Source organism: Micropterus salmoides, unplaced genomic scaffold, assembly GCF_014851395.1.
Source record: "Micropterus salmoides isolate LMB-PRFRI ecotype aquatic unplaced genomic scaffold, ASM1485139v1 Ms_hic_scaffold_2, whole genome shotgun sequence".
Taxonomy (NCBI): Eukaryota; Metazoa; Chordata; class Actinopteri; order Centrarchiformes; family Centrarchidae; genus Micropterus; species Micropterus salmoides.
Genome location: NW_024041150.1, coordinates 25,793,931 through 25,818,705, shown reverse-complemented (window position 1 = coordinate 25,818,705; position 24,775 = coordinate 25,793,931). Strand labels below are relative to the sequence as shown.

At 39.1% G+C, this 24,775-nt stretch overlaps 1 protein-coding gene and 1 long non-coding RNA gene across 5 annotated transcripts in view; both read right to left on the bottom strand.

The window, feature by feature from the left end:
• Nucleotides 1-1,229: 1,229 nt before the first annotated feature.
• Nucleotides 1,230-13,129, bottom strand: LOC119911508. The gene is made up of 3 exons (XR_005445881.1): nt 12,835-13,129; nt 10,851-10,993; nt 1,230-1,958 (listed from the first exon to the last, which is right to left on the bottom strand). It is a non-coding gene; the product is annotated as an uncharacterized LOC119911508 (long non-coding RNA).
• Nucleotides 13,130-20,974: 7,845 nt separating this feature from the next.
• The window catches only part of stim2b (stromal interaction molecule 2b), a 48,032-nt gene continuing 44,231 nt past the window's right edge, over nt 20,975-24,775 (bottom strand). For all 4 annotated transcript variants that reach the window (XM_038732207.1, XM_038732205.1, XM_038732204.1 and 1 more), the window contains one exon: nt 20,975-23,422. In XM_038732207.1, the coding sequence (XP_038588135.1) occupies nt 22,804-23,422 (619 nt within the window). In that variant the 3' untranslated portion in view covers nt 20,975-22,803. The remainder of the gene's footprint in view (nt 23,423-24,775) is intronic.

Genomic DNA, 24,775 nt, shown 5'->3' with positions numbered 1-24,775 from the left:
ACTTGAACTTGATGTGATTACCAAGATAACCAAACTGTTTTAGTGCATAAAACATCCAAATAACATGATTTATAATAATTCAGATTTTACTGCTGCATTTCCAGAGGTTATGAATCAGCAGGTATCTAATTATTTTTAAAACTGTATTGATCAAAACAAATTAATGCAAATGTGTATCTTCAAGGTTTCATACTCTTGGACTTATAGTGTTAAGGATGTGAAATGGAGGTGGAAATGTGGAAATAATAATTAATAATAATCAACAAAATTTAAATTGTTAAATATGCAGTGTTTATGCCTCATTACTGTAAAGTCTATTATGTATTTATTGTATACGTATTTATATATTAATTATTGGTGACACTCCAGCAGAGGCCAAGTTGTGTCCTGACCTGTATAGGTCATGACAGCCCAGCAAAAGAAAAAGCAGATAATACAGGGTTGGGACACCACTGTGGCTCCATGGATAGTGTTTACAGTATGAGCCCGTCTGCAACATCAATTTAATTTAACTGCTTTAATGTAATTGATTCGATTTATGACATTGTAAAACATATTTTATTGAATTTAATTGATTTATTTGAGTACATTAATAAACTAAAACTAAATTAATTATTTTTAATTTAATATAATTGATTTAATGTAATTTAATGTATTTGCATTGATATGATTTAACTCAATTCATTTATTTTAATTCAGTTCATTTTATTTGTTCAGTATTAGATAATTCAATTAAGACTGGTGTCCTTTCATTTATTTGATATTGTGGATTAAAAAGTATAATATTTTGACTTGTAATGGAGTAAAATTATAACTTACTTTCCACCATGCCGACCAAATCTAGACAGTCACAGTGCTGTACCCTTATGTATCCACAAAATGTGTCTTTTCCCACCTCCTCACACCTGTGTGCTTGTCGAATTGTTGGTCTTGGAAAGTCACTGCGCCTGAATTCCAACGTCAGACCCAACAAGCACTTTGTATGAAGCGTACTGATGCCTCAAGACTAACCCCTTGAGGGTTTCTTATAAATGTGTCACAACTGTCAGGCACATAAGCTTTTAACACTAACCTTTTTTGTGTCTTTTGCATCAAGTTAACATATCCTCCATCTGTTTCACTCAATCAATCATTAGATTTCGAAAGCCGCCTTTGTTGTCTCCTGTTGCCATCTGATGACACTGTATGATAACTGTCTTGTGTTTTAATGAGTAATGACTCCAGACAGATAGCAGAGGATACCTTTTATTGGTCGTCCTTTATAACTTAACCTTTTTCATTCTTTGTAGAACTGTTTATATGGTCCTAGTTTTTTAAGATAGACTCTTTTTGTGTCAAGCTGAACCTGAACCCACTGAGCCTGAACAAATCTTTCAAATGGCGCACAGAAGAAGATTTGTGACTGGTAGGTCACAGTTTACTGCTGGAAAAGTGAGTGATTATATTTCTCAGTTCACTTAAACATCTTGAAGTGAGACTGTACAAAATAAGAGTGTCAGGACTTCTGCATGTAAACATCAAATGTGATGTTTTTTATCATATTTCCCAGGTCTGGGGTTCAGTGTCAAAATTACATGTGTGGTAGTAAGTGTGGTAATTTAAGGATCTGGTGTGGCGTCTCGAGTGGCTGTTTACGGGGCACCCTCAGAAAAGGCTGGCATATATATGAGCAGCTCTGCTTGTTTCCAAAAGTCTGCCAAACTGGCTGTAGAGGCAGAGTGTTGAATATTTAATGGACAACAACATATCCCTCCACACTTTCCACAGTACAGCCATTACTGTATAAAGTACAATACGCTACTGAGGAGATTTAGCAAAGGAGGAAAGGCGGGCGAGTGGCTGCAGTGAGTCAAGCAGATGCCACCTGGGGGGACTGTGTTGGTGGACTGAGGGGCTGCAGAGAGAAAGATTGATGGCCGGTTATTGCAAAGCCATGTCCATGTCAGAATCGGGGGACTCTGTAACACAAAGCGCAAATGTTAGGCAGATTAGATTGGAGATAATCAAAGTGTCAGGGCACAAATCACAAAGTGGTTTTTCATATTACAAAAACCATAAACAGAAAGAAGAAATATCCAGTTGTGTGGCCTCTTCAGTTGTCAGATTTCAAATGGTCAAATGGGACAATCCAGTGGTCCCAGATATGAAGAAGCCTTTACATTACTTTTATCAAACCGCTCTGATGTCAGTATTCACATTTCACTGCAGAGGCAGTGGTGAAAAGGCAGTGGTTGAAATAGTGTGTGTCGATTCATGTCATTCATCCATGTAATCAGGAAGAAGTAAAACAATCCACTCGACAGTAGAGTTGGAGATGTTTTGCCACTCATATATATTTGTTTTAACCTGTTATCAGGTCAAAGCATGTTGTGAAAGAAAAACATTTTATTCCCTTTCATATACTTTGCTAGAAAGGTAGACATTTTGTGGCATCGATTGTACTGTCAAATGTACCAATACCCACTCATTTGTCATCTAAATGTATAAATAAATATTAGGGAGGCCTGGGGGTTGACAAATGACAAATGAACACACGTGGTTTGTGGCAATTTAAAAAGACCAAACTGCTTCCATCCAGGAGGGCTTCATCTTAATACTTAATAATTCATTGGTTCTAAATGTTTTTTTGTATTTTTTGTATTTTCAGCTAAGCGAATACTGCTGATCAGACTGGCGGTGTGAAGCACAGGAAGAAGCAGGATGTAGAAATCCTCAGTGGGTTGATACACGAGCCCTTAAATTACCTCAATGGTTCTCCCTTTTGAAATTGAATAGGCCTCCTGAATGATTTAAGGGCTGGCTTTATGGGAATAATGGAGAGCAAGTGCGGTAACACAGTGCGAACAGGCTAACAAGCACAAAACAATAAACACAGACGCAGAAAAACACAAAAGCTGAATATAAATATAAATGGATGCCCACATATAGGCCATGTGAATAGACACATGAGGGCTGAATGCATTGTGTAGACACGAAGTAAAGCATAGGTATGAAATCTTATGAATGGATGTTCATGCACAAATAAACAGTGTTGTGCATTTGTATTGGCTTTAAGGCTCATATTGGTAATGTAGCATGCTCACACTCGCCCACCTTCTGCTCAGTAGTCCTCCCCTATGTCAGTGGTTCAGAGACTGTAGGACAGGCACCTCCTTTGGGGATGTATAGGCCTTTTAGGGAGGTGGGGGGGAGAGAAACTACAAACTAAAGGACAAAATACTTTGTACATCATTACCTTCCAAAGTGAACCATATTAGCGTTTCTACTCTGATGCCCCTTATTGTCAGGACGATATGTCAGTACTCCTCAAAAAGGTTACAAACGATTTCTATAATAATTTCTCACTGCTAAGCTGGTTAAGTTTAGGCACCTAAACTTGGTTACAGTTAGAAGCCAGCGTTGGTAGAGACAGGATGTGAACAGCGGTCTCCACTTTTTTTGTCCCATGCACCCCGACCTCCCTAAGAGCTTTAATGCTACATATTTGCCAACATAGGTTGTTTTGAGGTGTTACATAATGACTAATACTGTGATTTTCTTTATAGTCTCACATGACCAGGGGGAATGTGTCAGATTCATGAGCACAAACAAAAGCACTTTTTGCTGGTAAGGCTGTCATGATTCAGATTAGCAAGTTGTATTAAGACGGTAAAATGTTAGTGACATGTTCAACTTTCAAACGTTCAATTTTGAGTTGTGTTTGTAATATAAGCCCAATATTCACTTTCCTTTACGTTCTGCTTTGTGGCCAATCCCATTTTTCCCCTTGCCCCTACCCCTTGTTTTCGAGTGTATCCCTTGGCCCTTAAAACAGAGTTACAAGGGCCAAGGGGTTGAAATATTCCCCTACGAAATGGAACAACCCTTCAGGAACCCGATACGTCATCAGTAGTCGACGACGGCTCTGACGTTAATAGAAGCGACAAGTTTTTACAGGATTTCTCCATGACGACGATTGCAAACAACTCCAATATGCCATCCTCCGATGGTAACGTTATATCACACATGAAGCGATCTAACAAGTCACCAGTTAAAAATAAAAAGCACAGCTTCATTACCAGGTTTAACATTACTAGCGAAGCTAGCTAACGAGACAACAAGCTACCGGCTGAACTTTTTATGATTATTTCGAAGAAAATCACGATATTACATTGAAATGACATTAAACTAAGAATAACCATGGTAATCATAAATTATACAAAGAAAATACTTGTATTCTGGGAACTTTATTGTAGCCCTCTGTTTGGAGTGTGCCTCTGAAAAATCTCCGTTTCGAGGGCTATGTAGCCCTCCCATTTCGCCCTTCCCCTCTATCGCAACAAGAATTGGGACACCCTACCAAGGGCCAAGGGGTAGGGGCAAGGGCTGAAATGGGATTGAGCCGAAAGCGAATTTAAAATTTGCCTCGCTTTACTTGCACGGGTTTCACCGCTGGACATTTTGAGTGTTCACACACACGCATTTTAAGCGAATAAACAGCTATATGAACACAAAGTAAACCCTTGGCTGTGATTTAATATCAATAAACGGATCAAACTTATGCCAAAATAACTAATATGATGCCGTTTTGTTAGACATATGAATTCATGCTTTGTCAGGTCTGTCAGCAAGTCAGCAGGACAACAGCTTTTAAAATACGTGTTTTCTGAATGGAGTTCGGATCGATCAAGGCTATGCTATGCTAACCTGTTCACAGTAAAGTACAGCAACAGCTGGAATAAAGTTACAGACACACATTTTCTAAACTCACCAGGTAGTTCAACTTCCTATATAAAAATGAAGTAGTAGTCCAGCAGAACTCTGGTGCCATCCGACGCTAACAACAACAGTGGAACCGGATGTGCACAGAAGCTAGCTGCCGAGAAGCGCGCGTGAAGATAAATCAAGTTGTAATTCCAAAAACTAAAGTAAAAAGCTAATTGAATAAAACCAGTTAACTTGTCAGAGCAGAATCCAGACTACTACGAGTGTTTATTTGTCCGAAAGCTGCAGCGCTACTGCCCATCCACTTACCCGTTCTTTAGCAGCTCCCCGTCGGCCAGTGGATTGTCATTACACCGCTCGCCTGGTCCTCTACAAGCAACGCTCCAAAGCCGCCGGTGACATTTGGACAATCTTACCGCTGATTTGCTTTCACAACATCGCGTCAAAAATTTGAACTTGCACGAACCAGCGAATTGCGTGACAAAACGCCTCATTCACGCCGCCTGGAGCGAATTCACAATTTGCGTCTCTGCATTGACTTTGTATGTGATCAAGCCGCCCAAAACGCTGGATTCGCTTTCGGTGGGAATGCACCTTTAGTCTCCACTAATCTCTGAGAAAAATATCTGCATCTTTAGCTGCTAAATGCTCTTCTATGTTTACCGGCTAGTTGCTAACTTTGACCGTCTGTTGTTTGGTGCTGTGCGGGTAGTGTAGAGTGTATAATCAGATTTTTTAGCTTAAAACAGAGCCTTCTGCGTCTGGAAGACGAGAGGGGTGAGAGGGAACCAAATCAGTGCTTTCCCCTCTGCTCCTGGAAACACTTCATCACAGAGGGCATGGTACTAACACGGACGCAATATAAGGCAGCTCTGCTCAGTTGACCTCTTTGTTCTTGTGTCTTTCCTGTTACGTATTCCTGCCGTTAACCTTCTGTTAATATGGAGCCAGTCTGATCTTAGACCTCTTGTTCCCTGCTATTCACCTTCTATAATTCAGCTTACATTTTGAAATAGGTTCTTAACTCAAAAAAGGTCATTTGACATTTACAATGGTTTTCATTACTGTCTGTCTTTTTCAAAAGACTATTCTTCATCTTGTTTCTCATTCACACCTTCTTTGTGTCTTTACTCTTATAACACAAAACTCATAGTCAAGTTTTCTTCTTTTCTTTCTACCTTTTCAGAAACACCGCAGCTCATCCACATTAACCCCAATTTTTTTCTCCTCTTGCACTTTTCCTTTTTGTTTCTCAAACCATACTCCTACACTTCTGTGATTTTTTTTGTCTTTTGTCCTCCTCTCATTCTCTCTTCTTTGGACCATGGAGCAGCTGTATTTTTGACAGGACTAATAGGGTTGATAATTTACCTTGAACAAGGGCAGATGCTGGCTACATTTCACTACAGTTGCTATGCAAGTCAAGACATTGTCACCGAACTGTGAAAGTCTAGTGCACTACTGCTGTTTCAATGAACATTAGCATTCACTACACATACCATTTGGTGGCTGCTTTTATCACCTCTTGGTACCGTGTGTGTACAGTTTTATCACGCTCGGCCACGGAGGGAATCAAACCACTAACCATGCCAGTGTTACTGTCACGCTTTACCAACTGAGCCATACAGAAAGCGTTCTACTCGCATGGGATTATTCAAAAATATTCTGCAGCACAGGGCCCAATGCTTACACGAATTCCTCGACTGCATTACTAGTTCATGAGTTCATGAAAAGTAGAGCACTTTTCCCATTTTTCACACAGCCTTCAAGTGCGCTGCAGTCTTTTGGTGCAACCGGTACCCAATCACGGGGCAGTCAAAGGAAATGCTAAACAAGATGATTGGTCAGGAGTGGGGCGTTTTCAGCAGGACATTTTTCACTTCACAGGCTACAGTAAGAAGTTTTGCAGTGATGATTTTCAGGTGTGCACCATGAAAAATACAGGTGTGTACTTACATAAGCTCACACACACACACACACACAAAAAAAGATGTACAAAAGCTATCCCTGAATAGTAAACACTGACTCAGTGACCCTGTTTTTCTCACCTTCACAGTCCTGACAAAAAAGATGAACTGAGTTTTTGAATGCTAACTCGGAATAAATCAGAATAAAATGTTTTTAACTTTTAATTATTCCTTATTTAGCCATGACAACTTAATGTTATAGAGGTTTTAAAAGAAGTGTGTACGTAGGAGGCAGGGAGGGATGTAGTAAAAGAGGCTATTGAGTTGAATTTTGGGAAATGTAGGATGTTTACGATATTTCAGCCTCTGTTGTTATACTTATTCTGTCTCTTGTGAGATCCCCAACTTAATGAAACTACAACGCTAAATTACTGAGATTCCCCTTTTAACAGTGCTTAATGACACACTAAACATACATGTGATAGTAAGGTATGCTGGTGTTGCACCTAATACTGTGCCTTGTAGAAAGTATTCCATTCATTTTACCATTTGTGTGGTATTTAAATGTAAATCTGTCTTAACAATCATAATAATTATCATAATAATCAGTTAGATCTTGTTTGTTTACTCCCTGCAGCACCTCTGGTACTAACGGTCAACAAATCACTGCCATGATTTGATTTGTGCCAAATGTCTATCTTCCCTTGATTTGAGGGTGTTGTCAAAATCAGAAAGACTGAGCAGCAAAGTCACACTGACGTCTGCTGAAACAGTGGTTGGCAAATGTCATAAATGCTGATTATAAAGACTTTGTATAGCATGTAGATTCTCCTTTATTCTGCTATTAGAAAGCAAAATATTTAAGTAAATAGTTGCACCTAATGGATGATTTGTAAAGTTTGGCCAAATGTAGGAAAACCCAACTGTTATAAATGTGAACACATGCTCAAATTTGGGCTTCTTGACACTTTTCAGACTTAAAATAGATTAAATTAAATTTTAACAATCCGCCATGGGAAAAATTTGGGATTAGGACAATTTACAAGCTGCAAGCATGTTTCATGAATCCAACACTGTTTTCTGGTACTCCCTCAAAAATAAATATAACATAAAAATGTTCACCTCTCTCTATCTTTCCCTCTTATTCACATTCTCTTTTTAAGATGCAGACACACACACACGTGTGGATATATGTAAGTCAGACATGCCAGCTAATGTAGAGTGTGGAGCAGGTTAACTGTTATCTGAGACTGAAAGCCTGTACGTGGCAAGTCTGCCATCTACTGAGAAAGAGAGAGGAGAGGTGTCTTATGTGATGCACACAGGCACTGTATTGTGATGCAGATATTCATCTTTATCATGCTTGGTGTAATTTAAAGCCGTTATCTGCTATATCTCAAGAAAGGTTAGCCAAACAGTTAATGTTTTTTGCTATCTTACTGTCAAGTAAAGCTAGATATATTGATCTGCAGATTAGAACGTTTTACAGCACACCTTTGTCAGTATATCTAATATCTTATGAATGAGTTAGCATGAAGACCAAGGTTGCCTCTCTCTCTCTCTTGACCAAAAAAATGCATAAACAGGACTTTTGACTTTTTCTGTGCTTATTATTCTGGTTCTATATCTGAAGCAGAAGCGCAGATGTTTAGTTTCTCCATTTGCAACACCTGTTATTCAATTAAATTCAAATTGTATTTGTATAGCACTCTCATACAAAGGCTTTACATAAAAACAAAACATCATACATACATACATATAAATACCCATACATAATGTACAAAATACGTTGTGTTCATTTAAGAAAATGCTCAACTAAAAAGGAAGGTCTTTAGTTTGGTTTTAAAAGAACGTATAAGATGTTTGAAAATGCCCAGGCACATGGATACATATATCAGACTCGTGTTGACTATTTTCTGTTTCCATTTCCTGATGATATTAAGCTAACAAAAAGCTAATCATCCAATAATCTTTTGGCATAGTTTGCTTTGTTTACTCAAGTGTGAAAAAAATAATTAATTTTCACCTTCACTGAAGAGTCAGCATATCACCAAAAGAGTCAACCTGAGGGGAACATGTATGTCTGTAACGCATTTCATGGCAATCCATCCAATAGTTGAGACATTTCATGGCATTTATTTATTTAAAAGGGACAGCGTACAGTAAAACATAAATGGTTCCATTTTTTGCACTGTACCAGATTAAAGCTTCAAGCTAATTCGCATCTGCAGTCTCTTGGCCGGTCATAATTAAAAACGCTAAGGCTGACCAATTTGTTAGAATGCCACCAAGATCACAACATCATCAAATAGCATCCCAATCATATCGCGACGTACACAAAAACAATCGCAATATGACTTGGCGGCCCGCCACAGTCTATTTTGTTCCGTCATAGTTTCAAAATCAACTGAAAATATATTGACATTAAAGACTTCTAACTGTGTCTGTTTCTGCCGCTGCTGTAAACTGGCACGATCACACACTTTGGCATCTGACTCGAGACAACCACTTTTGTTTTGAGGTAATTACGGTAACATTAACTAAGAGTTTGAACAGCTTTGAGTGTATACACTGACACTCGTCAGTGAGAATGCGATCAAGCTAGCTGCTAAATTTGGAGTGCACAGGGATTAGAGACTTATGGTAAATGCAGTTAAAAGGAGCAGAGCGAGCTGACAGGCAGGGTTAGCAACTTTATTCTGTCATTTTCTCTGCAGTATGAGAGTTTTGAAGAGAGGCTATTAAGTCTAAATTGTACAAGGACAACATACAATATAATTTATCAAATTGCGTCGGACTTGATGAATGTAGCTAGAGGATGGACATTTGACATCCGGTTTTCAAAATAAGGTGTTAACACATGGTATACAGGATGGAAATAAGATTAATGAAGATTATATTTACAGGAAGTATAAATCATGTTACATGTGTCCATTAAAAGTAAAATAAAATTTTAGGGAAACAAATTACAAATTATTCTTTGATTTAGGGTTGCTGGAAAAACTTTAAATAAATTAGTGGACATTTTTGTAGTTTCATCAACATTTATATCTTTGCAGTGTGTTTATGATCAAATTTACCATAGTCTCACAAAGTCCTGTGGGAAACACTGCTTTGAGCCACGTCGCTCAGCCCCAACACAAAGTCAACAACACACAAGAACTACTCATAAAAAGCCCAAAATGTCAGTCTCAATTATGGTGCTAAAGGAAAAGTCAAGGGATCCCCCAAAGTCATTAGCATTCATCCTCTGGGGACCACGAATGTCTATACATATAATGGCAAGCCATCAAATTGTTGTAAAAATATGTAAAAATATTTCAGTGTTCGACAGACCGACGTTGCCATCCATAACGCCATGCTGCTAACATGAATAAAAAGCTAACTCTGGTCAATGAGAAGTCTTATATTTTAACTACACAAAGGCTCGATAATGAATTAATGTTTTACAGTGTTACAATTCCAACATTTGAGAAATTGTTGTGTTAACACTATGGCTTGGGCCCATATAGACACTTTTAGATTGTTGAAATAAACTCTGATAGTGTTAATTAGTATTTGCTGATTTTGCTGTGTACGTTATAGCGCCTCTTATCTCTACAATATCTAATGAAGCAAGAAAATTAAAGCAATTTACTGTGAATTTTGGAAGATTTTAGAAGTAAGGGGGGGTAAAGGTAGATATCCAGAGGGGGTATTATTCCACTACCATGTTTTTATTCAATTTCTCTACATCTTAGCAGCAATTTACCCACCTACGTGTACAGCACCACAGCACTGACAAATAGGCAGGACAGAATGAAAAATCAGTTTGAATAATTCTGAGTGGGCGTCCTTTTGGAATTTCTGGGCCCAAAGCTGTTCATTCCAGTTCTGATTGATTACCTTAAGAAAAAGTAAATCCCATTTCAATTACTAATTTGACCCACAGCAGCTTCCAGCACACTTAAGTATGTATGAATGCCACACACACAGTCGCTAATCACAGTGAGCCTGCAAGTGAAACTGTGGATTAAGGAAGAATGTATACGTTGTATAACTCCCACACTGTCCTCTTAATCCCTATATATCCAATTTTTGCACAATCGAAAGGATTTGTGGAAGTTATACATGACAGATGAGATGAAATCAACTTTCTTTTTTCTTAGTTTCTTGCTTTCTTTCTTTCATCTTGTGTTTTATTCATCAAGAACTGATCAAAAGTCAATCTCCGTCATGTCCGTGTAGTGTTGCACATACCTGTATATCTTCGCCTTTGTGCAGTTATCTTTCCCTCGCAGCCAAAGCTGAAGATATACAGTAGAGGCTTCATCTTTTCTGTCTCATCCTGCGCAGGGGTTCCTGCACTGTGTCACCACCGAGCTCAAAGGGGGAATCTGTGACTTGATAAGTCCGGGTAACATCAAGGAGAAGCAATGTTTTATTCATCGGCACAAAGCTCCTGAATTCACTCAAATCAAATTCACCCGCCTTTGTTTGAGAGATCAAGCTTGAGGTTTGACACATATAGAAATGATTGGTTTCTTAGACTTATAAAAAAAAAAGGGAGGGAGAAAGTTATGAGTTCAGGAGAGGACAGAGTGATTTTTGGGGGGGGAGTTAAATGAGAATATATTTAAAAGATAATGTTAGAATTAGCGTCAGAGTTGAACATGCTAATTTTGTGTTACACAAACTCTCCATCAAAAATGTCTATGTCGCAAAATCTTGCATGGAACCTTTTATTCATCTCTGTTCCACTTTGAGTTTTTCACTCTATCACACAATCTGTTCCAGCGTTGTCTCTCGACAAGTCAGCCGCTCTCACATTCGGGTGACCTTGGCACCCTGCTGATTCACTTGTTTTGTTTGCAATTCTTTCATCCTGCATGCTTCTCTCTCATGCCTCTTCTACTTTTTAGACTGTTATATCCCTCATCTCTCCCACTCTGATCTCCTACTGTGTCAAAGAAATTCAAATACTTTTTGAGAAGCACATGCCGAGGTCAGATGTGGCTCACAAAAATTCAGGATTTGTTTTACTTTTAGATTGGACAATGCAGTAATTGCCAGAAAGGTCTCATCACTCGATAGGTGTTCAATAAAGCCGAGCCCTGCAGGAATATAAAATGATTAGGCGTGAATTTCTATGACGCACGTTGGGGTTTTTATCTGCTCAAATGTTCATATTTTTGTACTTTCTTTTCTTCTTGTTTTATCTTCTGTCTTGTTTCACTGTGTTTCATCAACTAAAGTAAATTAAACTAAACCCCAAGACGCACTTCACGATCACAGCAGTGACTTTGAGTGTCAGGCGGGCTCATAATGTGATCCAGGTCACTGCAGCAATGTCACAGAGTTACAGTACTGTCGAGTTCTGAACTCCACTCAAGGTTTGAGCCATTCAACTCCTGTGCCAATGTCTAGATGTGGAAGGTAATACAGAATCCTTTTGTTTTTCAATGAGAGCTGGTAAAAAAAAAAACAAATTGCAGGCAAAACTTCCAAACATTTTGTTTAAAGTTCTGTCTATGGAGTTAGAAGATTCCTCTCCTGCTTAATACCAACTGCCTTGGTTTAGACATTTTCTAGAGATGACTGTCAGTATCTTGAAAGAAGATGAAGGATGAGGCACACTGCTGCAAGATAATGCTACTTGTTTCTCAAAAATAGATTTGCATTGGAAACAGGTTAAATATTCTCACCCACTACTAGATTTAAAAAATTGGGGGAGGGTCTAGAGGTAATTTAAAATAGTTAAAATGTACATTTGTTGTTGTCTCTTTTGTGTCTACTCAGGGCTAAGGAGCGATAACATTTACACTTTGCTGGTATGTGCAGTAAAACAAATAGTAACAGGTCAACAGTCTTGCATCACTTTAATTTCCATAACCAGTACCTCATTTTATAATCATTTTTAACCCAAACATCCTGCACAACAGAAGGTGGACACTGTAGTTTATACACCCATACGTAAATATGCTGTAATATTAGACAGAGAAAGAAAGGATCATTCTTTAGTGTTTCTGTCTTCTGAGCAGTTCATGATCACACATCATTATGTAAAATACATCTCCAGGCCCCTCATTAGCCTAACATTAAATTAAATTCAGCAACAAGGCACAGTGTACAGCCAATGTTGCTGCTAAGTTGCATGTAATGTAGGAGATTTACTTTTACCCTGCCATTACACTCACTGTGACCTGCTCTGTGGAATAAAGGTGTCAACTGAAAAATAACTTACCCACTAGTGGGACAGCCTCCGGTGCGAGAAACAAGAAACATTGTCAGCAATCCTATAAGACACAATAATTTTACGAGTTTGTTAGTTTGAAAGCAAAATAACCCAGCCTAGCGTTGTTGGCTAACGTTAGCTAGATAATCAAATCAAATACACAGAGTGACAAACAGCTATGGTAATGTTTGCTAGCTAGTTTTACAACACTGTTCAAAAGGGTCCAGCTGCAGCACCGCGGGCCCCTCACATCTCCCTCCTCTGGCCCCACCTATGCAGGTATTATCATAAATAATAATAAAATATATCATTAATTCATTAATATCTGAATATGATACAGCAATACATGGACAATCAGTGACCAGCGATAGCATAACTAATGTCGAAACAAACTTTTAAATTAGGCCTTGTAGCTCTAATATGAGTGAAGATTCAGCAACGGATTTTGGTGGACTGCTAATGGGTAATAAGTGAATGTTTACGTAGCCTACTACCCATTCAAAGGAAGCCGTTACTCATGCTCAAACCCCACTGGCTCACAGAACAAGGGCCCCTTAGAATGGAGGGGTGCAGTTGGACCCTTCTCACATAACTGCATGCGAAGTCAATCTTAGTTCATGGACCCGACCTGGAAATTTCATGTACCGGTACCATCTGAGGTGGCAACGGTTCAACGGTCCTATGTTGTTCTTCACATCTTCAATGAACACATTTATATATGACAGACCTGTCAAAAGAGTAGCTAAATACGAGCCGAAATAGATCGGTTCATTTATGGAGAACAATGGCAGTAACCTGGATGCAACGCAACGTTATCCCTCAACAGAATGTCTTTCTTCCCCCTTGCAGGTCTGTTTTTTTCTGCTCACTCATCCTTCACACCTTTTTCACCCCTAACCAGTTTACATGCCTGCTTGTTAATCAAATATGTGCTGTAGTCAGTTAGTTAGTAGCTTGTCACATCTGTTAGACCTCAACCTGGCTCAGCAGCACTAAGTAACTGTTTGGGCTTCATCACGTCTTCTGACGAAGAAGCTGACACCTATTAGAATAGGTTTTTGATATTTGGTTGAGGTTAGCTTTGTAACCGTGGTGTCACTCAAAGAGCTTGACTGTAACAAAACATAATTTTAGGTGACAGGCAAAAACACTACAATTAGGACTCAGCTTATTGTGAATCATCAGAAGAAACATTGCAGCTGGGCTGGCTGGATGTACACAGGAGCAGAGCAGAGAAAATGTGGTCAGAGTAAATAAATCTAAAAACCTGAGGAGTGTGCCCGTATAGTGTGAACGGTTTTAGGGGAAGGTTTTTAAGTGTGTTACATTTTCAAGACTGTAGAAACGTAAAGGTACAAAAGATTATATTAAAAGCTCCTTCTTCTGTATACAGGATATAGCAATGCTGCTAGCCACAAGGCTGCACTCAGAGAAATGTCATTATAAAATTTAAATTAAAAAAATTTATAAAAACATACAAAAAATGTAATTGTGAAAAACAATTTAAGTATACACAAAATGCACACCAGGCCCCAAAATAAATATTTGACACGTGAAAGCTTGTGTATTTTTCAATTTAAAGGCCCTTCACACCTATGCCCACACAGGTGATTTCCCTTAGGCTGATTAGACCTCTACTTGGGTATGGCTGCATAAATATCTCATCCTTCGTACCAAATTACTCTAAAGAGCTTTACCTGATTGCCACTGTCTTTTATGAAATTCACACTGGGACTGTTTATTCTCTGTCTTTCACTGCACCTGCTCTGTAACTTGTATTCTCCTTATCTTATTTCCATCTTCTATTTTATTTCACTCTTATTTATATGTGTCTTTTCATAATGCCATGCATTTCTTTTATACCTTTTTATAAATGCCTTTTATATCTTATGTGAAGCACTTCACATTGCCTATTTGAAAGGTGTTACATGTTTACAAAAACTTAGCCTTGTAAAGGTCACCAGCCTTACAAGTAGTACAGCATTAGAACTCACATTCACACAAGGAATGAGACCATATGTCATTGTAACGTGGTAAATATCTTGTAAAATCAAGAAAAAAAAGTTTTTTATATTAAGAAACTAAGCAACGTGTAGGAAAACCTAAAAAACTAAACACCTTTTATAAGGCATAGCTTCATGCGTCACAGTAGGAAAAACTCAGGAGAAAATAATACAGGTAATGATTGATGAATTCCATTTAGCTGCTTCAGTTTCAGGGTTCATGCATGCATGTCATAGCTTACTGGGACACTAACACAATGGACTGTTAATGTTTTCAGACAGGTGTGTCTGGCCCTTTAAATAAGTACTTCTAAAAAGGCGTTCCGAGACGCAAGTTGGGTTTTATCTTTTGCCTTAATCTTAAAATATTTAATCTTACTGCAGGCACACTTGAGGATTCAGCGCACTTAATTAATTAAACATGGAATTCCCCATTGGCTAACGTGTGGATGCTTGGTTAAATTTTGCAGTCATGTGCGGCAGGCAGAGTATGGGGCCAGGAATTTAAGTCATATAAAATATTAACACACCTTAACAGTCCCACCTTTGTCCTTAGAAGTGCTTCAGGAACTTGACCATTGGCATATATCTGGCTACTTTAGAGTTGAAAGTCACGTGCATTTGGTAAATCAGAAATGACAGGGGAAGAAAGCATCAGGTCTTGCAGGGTTAAGCTGCGTAATGAAGTCGCGCTGCTTATTTGTGTCAGCTGAAAGGTGTGGATGACTAATGTTCTGCTGATGTGATTGTTACGATCACCTATGCAAATCTGATTAAGCCCTGCTTGATCACACCAAATCAATCAGGGCAGTATTCAAGTCAAAAGACATTTAGACGACTCCCATCCTGACAAACATTTTTATGATTTGTTCAATTATATTAATGAGGCCTTTGATCTATTTCAGCTGCTTTAGGGCAGACAAATTAAACTCATAATTGCTTAATAAAGAGATGTGTGCGGCGCTTAAGTGTAGTGATATTATTTTTAGAAGCAGTTTTAATCAAGTCTACCTCTGACAAAAATCGAGGATGAAATTCAAGCAGAATATTTTTTCAGTCAAATTCATCATCATATTTTTCTAGGTGCCACACACTGAATAGTGTGTTTGCTGCCCTGATAAAATATCTCATCTCGAGACGTTTGTAGCATCTTGAAGCATCTTATAAACCCATGAGTTTATTTGTGGTACTTTTGTGGAAACCAGCACTGGATTTGTCTTGGTTTTTTTTTTTCCTGATGACCTTTTCAAAGATACATTTCTCTCAGCTTTACACAAGTGTTTGGGAGATTTGTGTGTACTGTGGTGCTTTGCATCGTTTAGTCACAATCCTACACCAGTAAGCATGATTGTGGTGATTTGTAGGTCAATAGAGGTCATGAAAGTTAAAACCGGGTGGAACTTGGAAATTCAACCAATGGTGGAAAGTAACTTAAATAAATGTTATTAAATAAATGTAATTAACTAAAATAGATTGCATTAACTTTACTTACTTTGGCAACTCAACTTAACTTGAATAAATTAAATGAAATTGATTAAATAAAATTACCTCAAATAAATAAAATAAAATACATTTAAATTCATGTAACTAAATTACATCAAATTAATTACACGACATCACTTCAATTAAATTGCATCCCAAACACTTGCAGACGGGTTCAAAGTAAGTAAGTACATTTACTCAAGTTCTGTACTACAATTGTGAGGTACTTTCCACTTTTATTTTCATTTTATGATACTTTATACTTGTACTCCACTAAAAATTCAGAGGCAAATACTGAACTTTTTACTCGACTACGTTTATTATATTAGACTATTAGAATGATTTTACAAAACTGATCTGTGGTGGGAACAGCTACAAATTGAAATACACTTATCTATTAACCTTGGTGTGCAATGGCATGTGACTCATGTGACACTTTTAATGTAGCCCATGTTAACATTAATTTAAAATAGAATGTATCATTTCGTACTTGACACACATTATAATCACCTTAAAAAGTTGATATGGCTAACATGTTAGCATACAACAAATTAAAACCTTTGTATGCTTCCAGCAGATATGGAGAAACATTAATGTGGAGTTGAGTTATTGGTCACCTGATGAGTCTAAGTCCAGTATTCACTATTCTTTTAGCTCCGTTTTTGTATCCAACAAAGATTGGGCTCTTTAGCTGTTGAATAAAACAAAAACAGCCATAGTCACTAATTTTATCTATCAATAGTTGCTGGACAGGTAGTGTGGGGTGGGAACCTTTTGACTTAACCTCATTAGTGTTACAGCTGCCTGCTGTAACACTAATGAGGGAAAATTCTGTGTGGATTCATCATTACAAACACCTTTCATATTAGTCATGTTTTATATTGTTGATATACTGGTGCAGCTTTAAGCTGGTCTTTAATCCTGGTTTGTGCTGCACAGAATACAACACATGAAACGGTATGTTGCCCTGTTTAAACCTCTTCAATCTAGCCTTAAAGATGTGCTCTGATGGCTCTCATTGTTCAAACCAAAAGTCCCTCTTGGGTAAATCCTCCACTCTGTAAACCTCTATTTTGGCCCAGCTCTTGCAGACGCAGGAACATCACGGTCCCGACTGAAATGGCTTCATTATACTGTACGACAAACTGGCTGCAAGTTTCCCTGGCGGAGTTTTGGAGCAGAAACATTCATTTGCGCCGAGCACGTTTGGTGCCAAGGCTGACTTTGTCTTACCCCGTCTGGCTACGCATGGCGGCTATCAACATAGACTAGCTCAGGCTGTTCAGGAACCAAGCTCTCTGCTGCAGTGTGCTGTAATGGTTGTGAATGTGCACATCATTGGTGTCCCAGCACTCACATCTCCTGCTTTTCTCTTTCTTAATTCAGGTGAGCGTTATTATTTCTTATTTTTCTTCATTCCTTAGTTATGATTTTGTTTCTCAAATGGTGCTTTCAATCTTTCTTTAGTGCTGCCCTTTATACCTCATTCCGTTTTCTTTTTTTGCACATGAAAAAGGTAGACGGCAAGCCCCAGTAGGTCACAGTGCATTAACCACGCTAATAAACCCATTACATTGCAATGGAATGGGATCCAAACGAGAGGGGGAGAGGGTGTTGAGTGATGAGATAAAGAAAGGAAAGAGGCTGATTTTTGGCAGAGAGGAGTAGTAGACTGAGGAGGGACAGATGAAGCGCAGTGGCAGGTTGGATAAAAGCCTCACTGATGCACATTCACTTTACATAGGTGCGCCTTTAAGCCCCTCTGTCTATTTATTACTTTTTTCCACCAGCATTCATTAAGGGCAGGATCTGCCATCTTCTTCCAGAGTGTTGCATCACTTTCTGCTCCTACTACGGCTCCTCTTTCTGAGCATTAGTGTCATTGTGGGGGCAATTACAACACTGCGGTGCAGCTCGGGGCCATATATATCCACAACGTGTCCCCAACCTGCAGTATCCCTGTGAGGGAAGAGAGGAAGCAGAGAGGAGCGAAGCAGGATAAGGAAAAGAATATGGGACAAAGGAGCAGCTGAATGCAGCTTTTTAATGTGCTGCTCTGGAACCAGATCGCAGTGAACGTGTTTGTTGCAGAGTGAATAGTTGGCGGACAGTGGCCCTGCAATGTCACAGCTGTTCATAATTCAGTAACAGTTCTGTAACACTAGTTAACGAGCGAGTAAAGAATTCATACTGAGTCATGCACCAATGTAAATGAGGGGGTTACTATAGACCATTTAGAATAGTTCATAAATTAACTGATCAATAAACACTACAATTAGGACTCAGCGTGTGTGTGTATAATATATGTGACGCCCACGTGTGATTGTTGAACATCTCATTCCAAAACTATGGTCATTAATCTGCCGCTGGAACAGTCTCCACTCTTCTTTCAAGGGTTTCTATAAGAATTTGATAAAACTGGTTGCAGGGATTTGCTCCCATTCGGCCACAGATGCATTAGTGAAGTCAGGCACTGATGCTGGGGGATGTTGCTGGAATTCCAGTTCATCCTGAAGGTGTTGGACGGGGTTGAGGTCAGGGCTAAGGCAGTCAAGGTCAACACCAGAAAAGCCCAACTTAATGGAAGCGGCCCCGTGCATGCGGAGTATTGTCCTTTTAAAAGAAGAACTATATTGTTCTGATATCTTTTTTTGATTGGAAACCAGCTCCAGACTGTGTTGACAGTGGTGTCATTATATACATTTCGCCTTAGATCACTATAATATCTAAACAATGGCCAAAAGTATGTGGTCACTCCTAACTCTACCCTGTATAGCAATGTATGACCATAAATAAGTGTTACATTACTTACACCCATAAGCGATTTCTGAACACATCATTCCAAAACCATGTAAAGGAAAATACCCAAAAAAGTTTCAGGTCATAGGTTAGCATCGTTATGCTTTCATTGATTAGCGATTAGATTTAGTGCTTTTTTGTTAAGTGTGTTTGTGCACCTTTGTTGTGGATTTCAGAAATTATTATATTATATATAATTACACAAATTTCACTCTACAATTCACCTTTTTGGTGTCATTTTCAATTTAAAGACTTTGAATGGCAACTAATTGAATATATTTTTGCACTTTTAGGTAATTTGTTTATAATGTGTTTGAATACCTGGGTTGGAAATCTGTGGTTTGGGTAACATTTTGTATTATGTAAGCTTACATGCTTTAAGGAAGTCCATTTTAAGGAAACAAGATGATATTTTCAAGCTCTTACTGTGAATCTGAGCAGTAAATTAAGATAAACCTGGACCTCTGGTGTGTCTCTGAACATGCTCCACCACAGTACACCACACTTGACATAAAAAAACAAGTCTGATTGCGGTCTTCACCACCGCTGACACTCTGCAGGTTCCCCTGTCAGGGAGTGGCTCATATGGTTGTTTCCTCTGATGCTCTGCTGGCACCACGTGGCCATCGCAGTAACTGCACCTACACGGCCGAGGCCAATAAGGTGGGCTGGTATGAGAGGTTGGGATTTGCTGCTGTGTACAGTGGTGCCCAAACAACACATTCATCACCAGCAGACGCCCCTCGCTCCTCTCCTAGTGTGCCGAATTGATGAACCATCAACACAAGTTTCGTCACGTTCACTTTATATTGATAAAGCAATCATGCATGCTTTTCTTCTGTGCATCACGGTTTCTTCACTCTCAAGACAAATGGGGTGTCAGAATGATGCTTCCCCCCACACTTCTGCGCTCTGCTGTTAGGAGCACGCGGGCTCCAAACGGCTGTTTTCTGTAGGAAAACTAATTCCCAGATATCATGGGCGAGTTTTGTTTTACAAATGTGTAAAAAGTGATAAAAAAATATAGACGGCAAGGATGGTACTAAGGCAATTAGTTGATTAGTAGATAAACAGGAGATGAATCTGTAGCGATTTTTTCTAATGATGAAACATCAACAACAATTTATCAAATCATCATTGTACATTTATAATCTTTGGTTTGGGGCAACTTGTTGCAACTATTGGCTGGCATTATTTTGGACTCTGGGAATGCGATGAGATTTTTTTTCAATATGACATTTTAAAAACATAATTTGATGGATTGTTAATGAAAATTATAGTTAATTGCAGCCTAGATGTGTCCTGTTTTTTATTTAATTTCCAGTTATGTAATTGCAAGAAAAGAAAAAAAAATTATTCTAAATTGTAGCGGCAGATGCCAACCTTTATATTTGGCTCCATTCAATACCTAAAACACCAATATTTCCCATAATGCAACGTGATACCATATTTTGTTAGTCCCGCCATGGTTGGATATGCCCTCTACACACCTCCAGTTTGTAACTCAGGCTTTCTGTTTTAAATTTGCCATCTGAAAGCCCAAGCTAGAGGTCACCCTGATGACATCATCAGGTATTATGCCACAAAAGACATACAACTCTTTTTATAGATTTTATATCAAATCATAATCTCAAGACAAATAAACTGTAAAATTAGAGGGTGTTTCTTTAACATGAAAAGAACGACATCAGTGTTATCCTTTTAAATGTTTTATTTGTCCACTTGCTCAGTGACAGGTACACAGAGCAGTTAGAAATGAAATATATAACTTAATAACATCTGAAATGGGCTTTTTTTCCCAATACATGTATAGAAAAAGTAAACATGACCATGAAACAGTGCAGCAAACATGACTCTGAAACGTCTACGATTGCCTCCATTTTTTTTTATTAATTCTTCTACAGTATACAAATATTCACACACAAAATGTTCTCAAAAAACCTAATGTCTCGTAAACATTCATCTTCTCCTCGTCCTGCAGTTCCGTCGTCTTTTTCCTTCATTGTGTGCTGTGTTGCCACAAAGTTCCAATATATTATTATTTTTTCTTTAAAAACAGAGCCCTCTGGATCCTCACGTCATTCTGTCACCCAGACACACCTCGTACACGGCACCACGCCCCCCTTTCACCCAACCTGACATTTCACCGCCTCTGTCACAGTCGTCACATGACGGGTCGTGTTTAAATTGCAGCAGTGACAGCCAGGTCCAGGGATGAAGGGAAGAAGGCAGAAATCACAGTGTGAAGCAGAAGCTCTTGACATCAGTGCGCTCGGTGCGGGCCCTGAGGTGGGGAATGGGAAAGGTGCCATATTGCATGGGTCTGCTTCGAGCTTAGTGGATGTAATGGGGGGGGGGGGGTATTGATCAGATCTGGACCAAGTAATTTTTTAATACAGATAATCCTTAAGTGCTGGTCTTAGAGCAACACAGATGGTACAGGTCACATCAAAACAATACAGCAAAGACAGTGTAGTCAGCTGCAGTCTTGTGTAAGATTAAATGTGGCACAAATACTCCACTCCAACCACAAAAATAATTTTTTGCACAGACAATTTGGCCAAAATCTGTTAGTAACACCCAAATTCTACTGAGGTGACAGGATATTTAAGACAAAAAAGTGGAAATGGTACGTTGGTATGGCTACAGGACACAGTAAATCAAGTAATATGGGACAGATTACAGGGAAAATGACTCGTACGGGTTGATTCTGCATAATCAATAAACTTTCAGTTCATAAGAACACCCACTGATATAAATCTATTTAAAACATCTATAGGAACATAATAATGTGAAAACAAAGTGTGTGTATATAGTATGTATATATATATATATTGAGACATCCATAAGTAGTGGCGTTGAAGATGCATCAGATAATATTGGCTCTGGCATTATGTTACTGCATCTCCACTGCCGCTGCCCATGTATTAATCTCATCTCTATATCTTTATTCAATATGTACTCCGCAAGCAGCGGCGCCTTCCCAAAATACCAGGAAAGCAGTAGTGCAACAAACTTTTAGCAGGATTCTTTTGTTTCTCAAAGGAAATTAATCAAGTACACGAGTTTAGGACTCAAACACTTTTGCAAGATGCAATCCATAATTTGAACGGAGAGAAGTAGTTAGAACGCTTTAGAAAGACAACGTCAAAATTATGTTTTTAAGAAATCTTAGAGCCTTTTTTCTGGGTGGTATTCAGGTGTTGCTGTTACTGCTGTTTCAGCAGCAACAGCACTAGTCAGTCTGGAGTACACATCGACAGTGAAACACTGGACCTTGTGTACTTAAGAACACATTTATGGACTGCACCTTTAGACAGCTACACAAAGTGGCTTTTCGGTTTGAAACTCAAACCAAAATGAATAGAAGACAGTAAACAGGTCACGCGTTTTGGCTGCCTGGATGACAACGATCATGAGCTTTGACCTTTCCTTGACCATCTCAGGTTTCCCTGTGAGGCTATAAGTGGACTAAATAAAATGACATTATTGAAAAATAAGGCTACCAGTCTGAGGCGTTTAAAGGCACCCAGACTGAGCTACATTCCATCTTTGACGACAAAAAGATGAAAAATAAGAGAGAAAATGAAATGTTTTAGCTTTCAGTGATGTCCATTTTTTAATATTAGGGCTAAAACAATCTTTACATTTTATTTTCTCTGTCTCGCTCACACTATTTCTCATTCTGCAAGTTTTATTTCTTCTTCTTAAATAAGCTTTTAATTTTAGAGGAGGAGCGCTTGATTTTCTCTCCATTGTCGCTGGAGTCCTGGGAGGAGGTGCTCTGGAGCTTGTGTTCCCTTCCCATGCTCCGTCCCTCCGAGTCCAGGGAGGTAAGAGACGGGTAGCGCCCCACGTTGGGCTGCATGCTGGCGGGCAGCTGGCCGAAGCTGTAGGACTTCTCCAGGATGCCGTTATACATGCCCTTGCCAGTCGGAGAGGTTACGTTCCCCTGTGAGAAGGTTGCGCTTTGGGACTCTGGTATGATGCGGGTTAGGTCGGGCGAGCCTCTGTGTGCAAAGGGGTGGTGCTCCAAGGCCGGGGAAGGCGAGGTGGAGGGTGGACCAGAGGGGGTGGTGGCCGGGGTTGGAGGCAGAGGGGGAGGCGTGGAGTCCCTGAGACTGCTGCTGCTGCTGCTGCTGGTGTGGGTGGACGCGGGAAGCTCCGGACTCTGGCCAAACAGCAGCAGCTCCTCGCGGGAGATCTTGCGGTATGGGGTGTCTGAGCCCGGCACGCAGGTGTTGTGCAGCTGCTTGCGGCCCATGGAGGAGTTGAGGGAGTCTGTGTCGGAGCTGCCCTCCTGTGACGCTTCCCTGAGGAAGGAGAGCAGACGCACCACGGTCACAACTCATAAACACTGCCCAACAACAGAAAAAGACAAAAATGTTCTGTCATTTTTAGTTCTGAAAATGTCTCAGTATGTATTTTAGCCAATACATCTTTATTTTGATTTATGTTTTACGCCTCCAAGTCAAATTAAGACCTTTTTATATGTCTGTGACTGGACACTTAAAATATAGGACAGATAATAATCCCATCTGTCGTCGTACGTCAGCAGTAGAACAGACTCCAGCATGGAGGTCACCTGAAGCAACTGAATATAAACAGATGGAGGAGGTGCAATTATTGTGGCCCTTTCTTGGAGAGGGGCCCTGTGTCTTATTCTACTTTCAACATGTTTATTATTTGAATCTATATTTTTTATATATAAAAAAACAAACTTACAAAGCCAGTTAGTTTTATTCCTGGTTGGTCTCTGGGCAGTCCAGTCTGTTGTGTGTTCTGTACTCAATGGGTACTTGGAGGGCACATGCACAGAGGGCAGTAGGTAGTAGGCAGGGTGTCAATAGAGGCCCAAAAGCAAATAGGTAAATATGGCCATGTGTGCACATTATTCTGTGACATTTTTCAATCTATATATATATATTGCAAAAATGTCACTTCCCCAAATCTACCAACTGTTGGTGTGCATCATGTATTATTAATGGCTATAGAGAGCCAAGTCACTCACTTCTGCTTCCGGCCCATGGGACCTTATTTTTGAAAAAACTCTCTTAAACTCTCTCAACTTATTTTTTTTATCCTGTTTGCCCTGAATTACACATACGATGTTGATGTCAATTTAAAAGGTTTTGTCTGTCAAGAAAGTTGCAGTTTGTTGTAAATCAGTAAAGTTACATGTCGTACACAAGTACACAGAAGTGCTAACAAACAGTATAAACTACAGCTTTCACTAACTGTTGATACCCAGAGCAGCCATCTTGGATCACAAAGTGATGGTAGTGTGGTTCTCTCGACTTTTGAAGTTGGAAATCCGACTTACGGGGGCGTTCGCATTGAAATTTCCGACTTTGAACTCGGAGATTACAACTTCCTATGTCAAATGGAATGCAAAAAAATGTACGTTAGTCAACAGGGAAAGACAACTTATTTATTTATCCCGCTTGAATCGCGCCCTGGATTACACATATGATGTTTGTCAATTTAAAAGATAATTTTGTCTGCTAAGAAAGTCGCACTTAAAATAAAAATAAAAACATAAAACAGTAAAGAGACATTTAGTTTTCTGTAAAAAAACAAAACATTGAATGAATTACATCTTTTGTCTCACACGATATGCATCAGCAACATGTTAACCCGGTAATGCTAGCTACTGTTAATTGCTT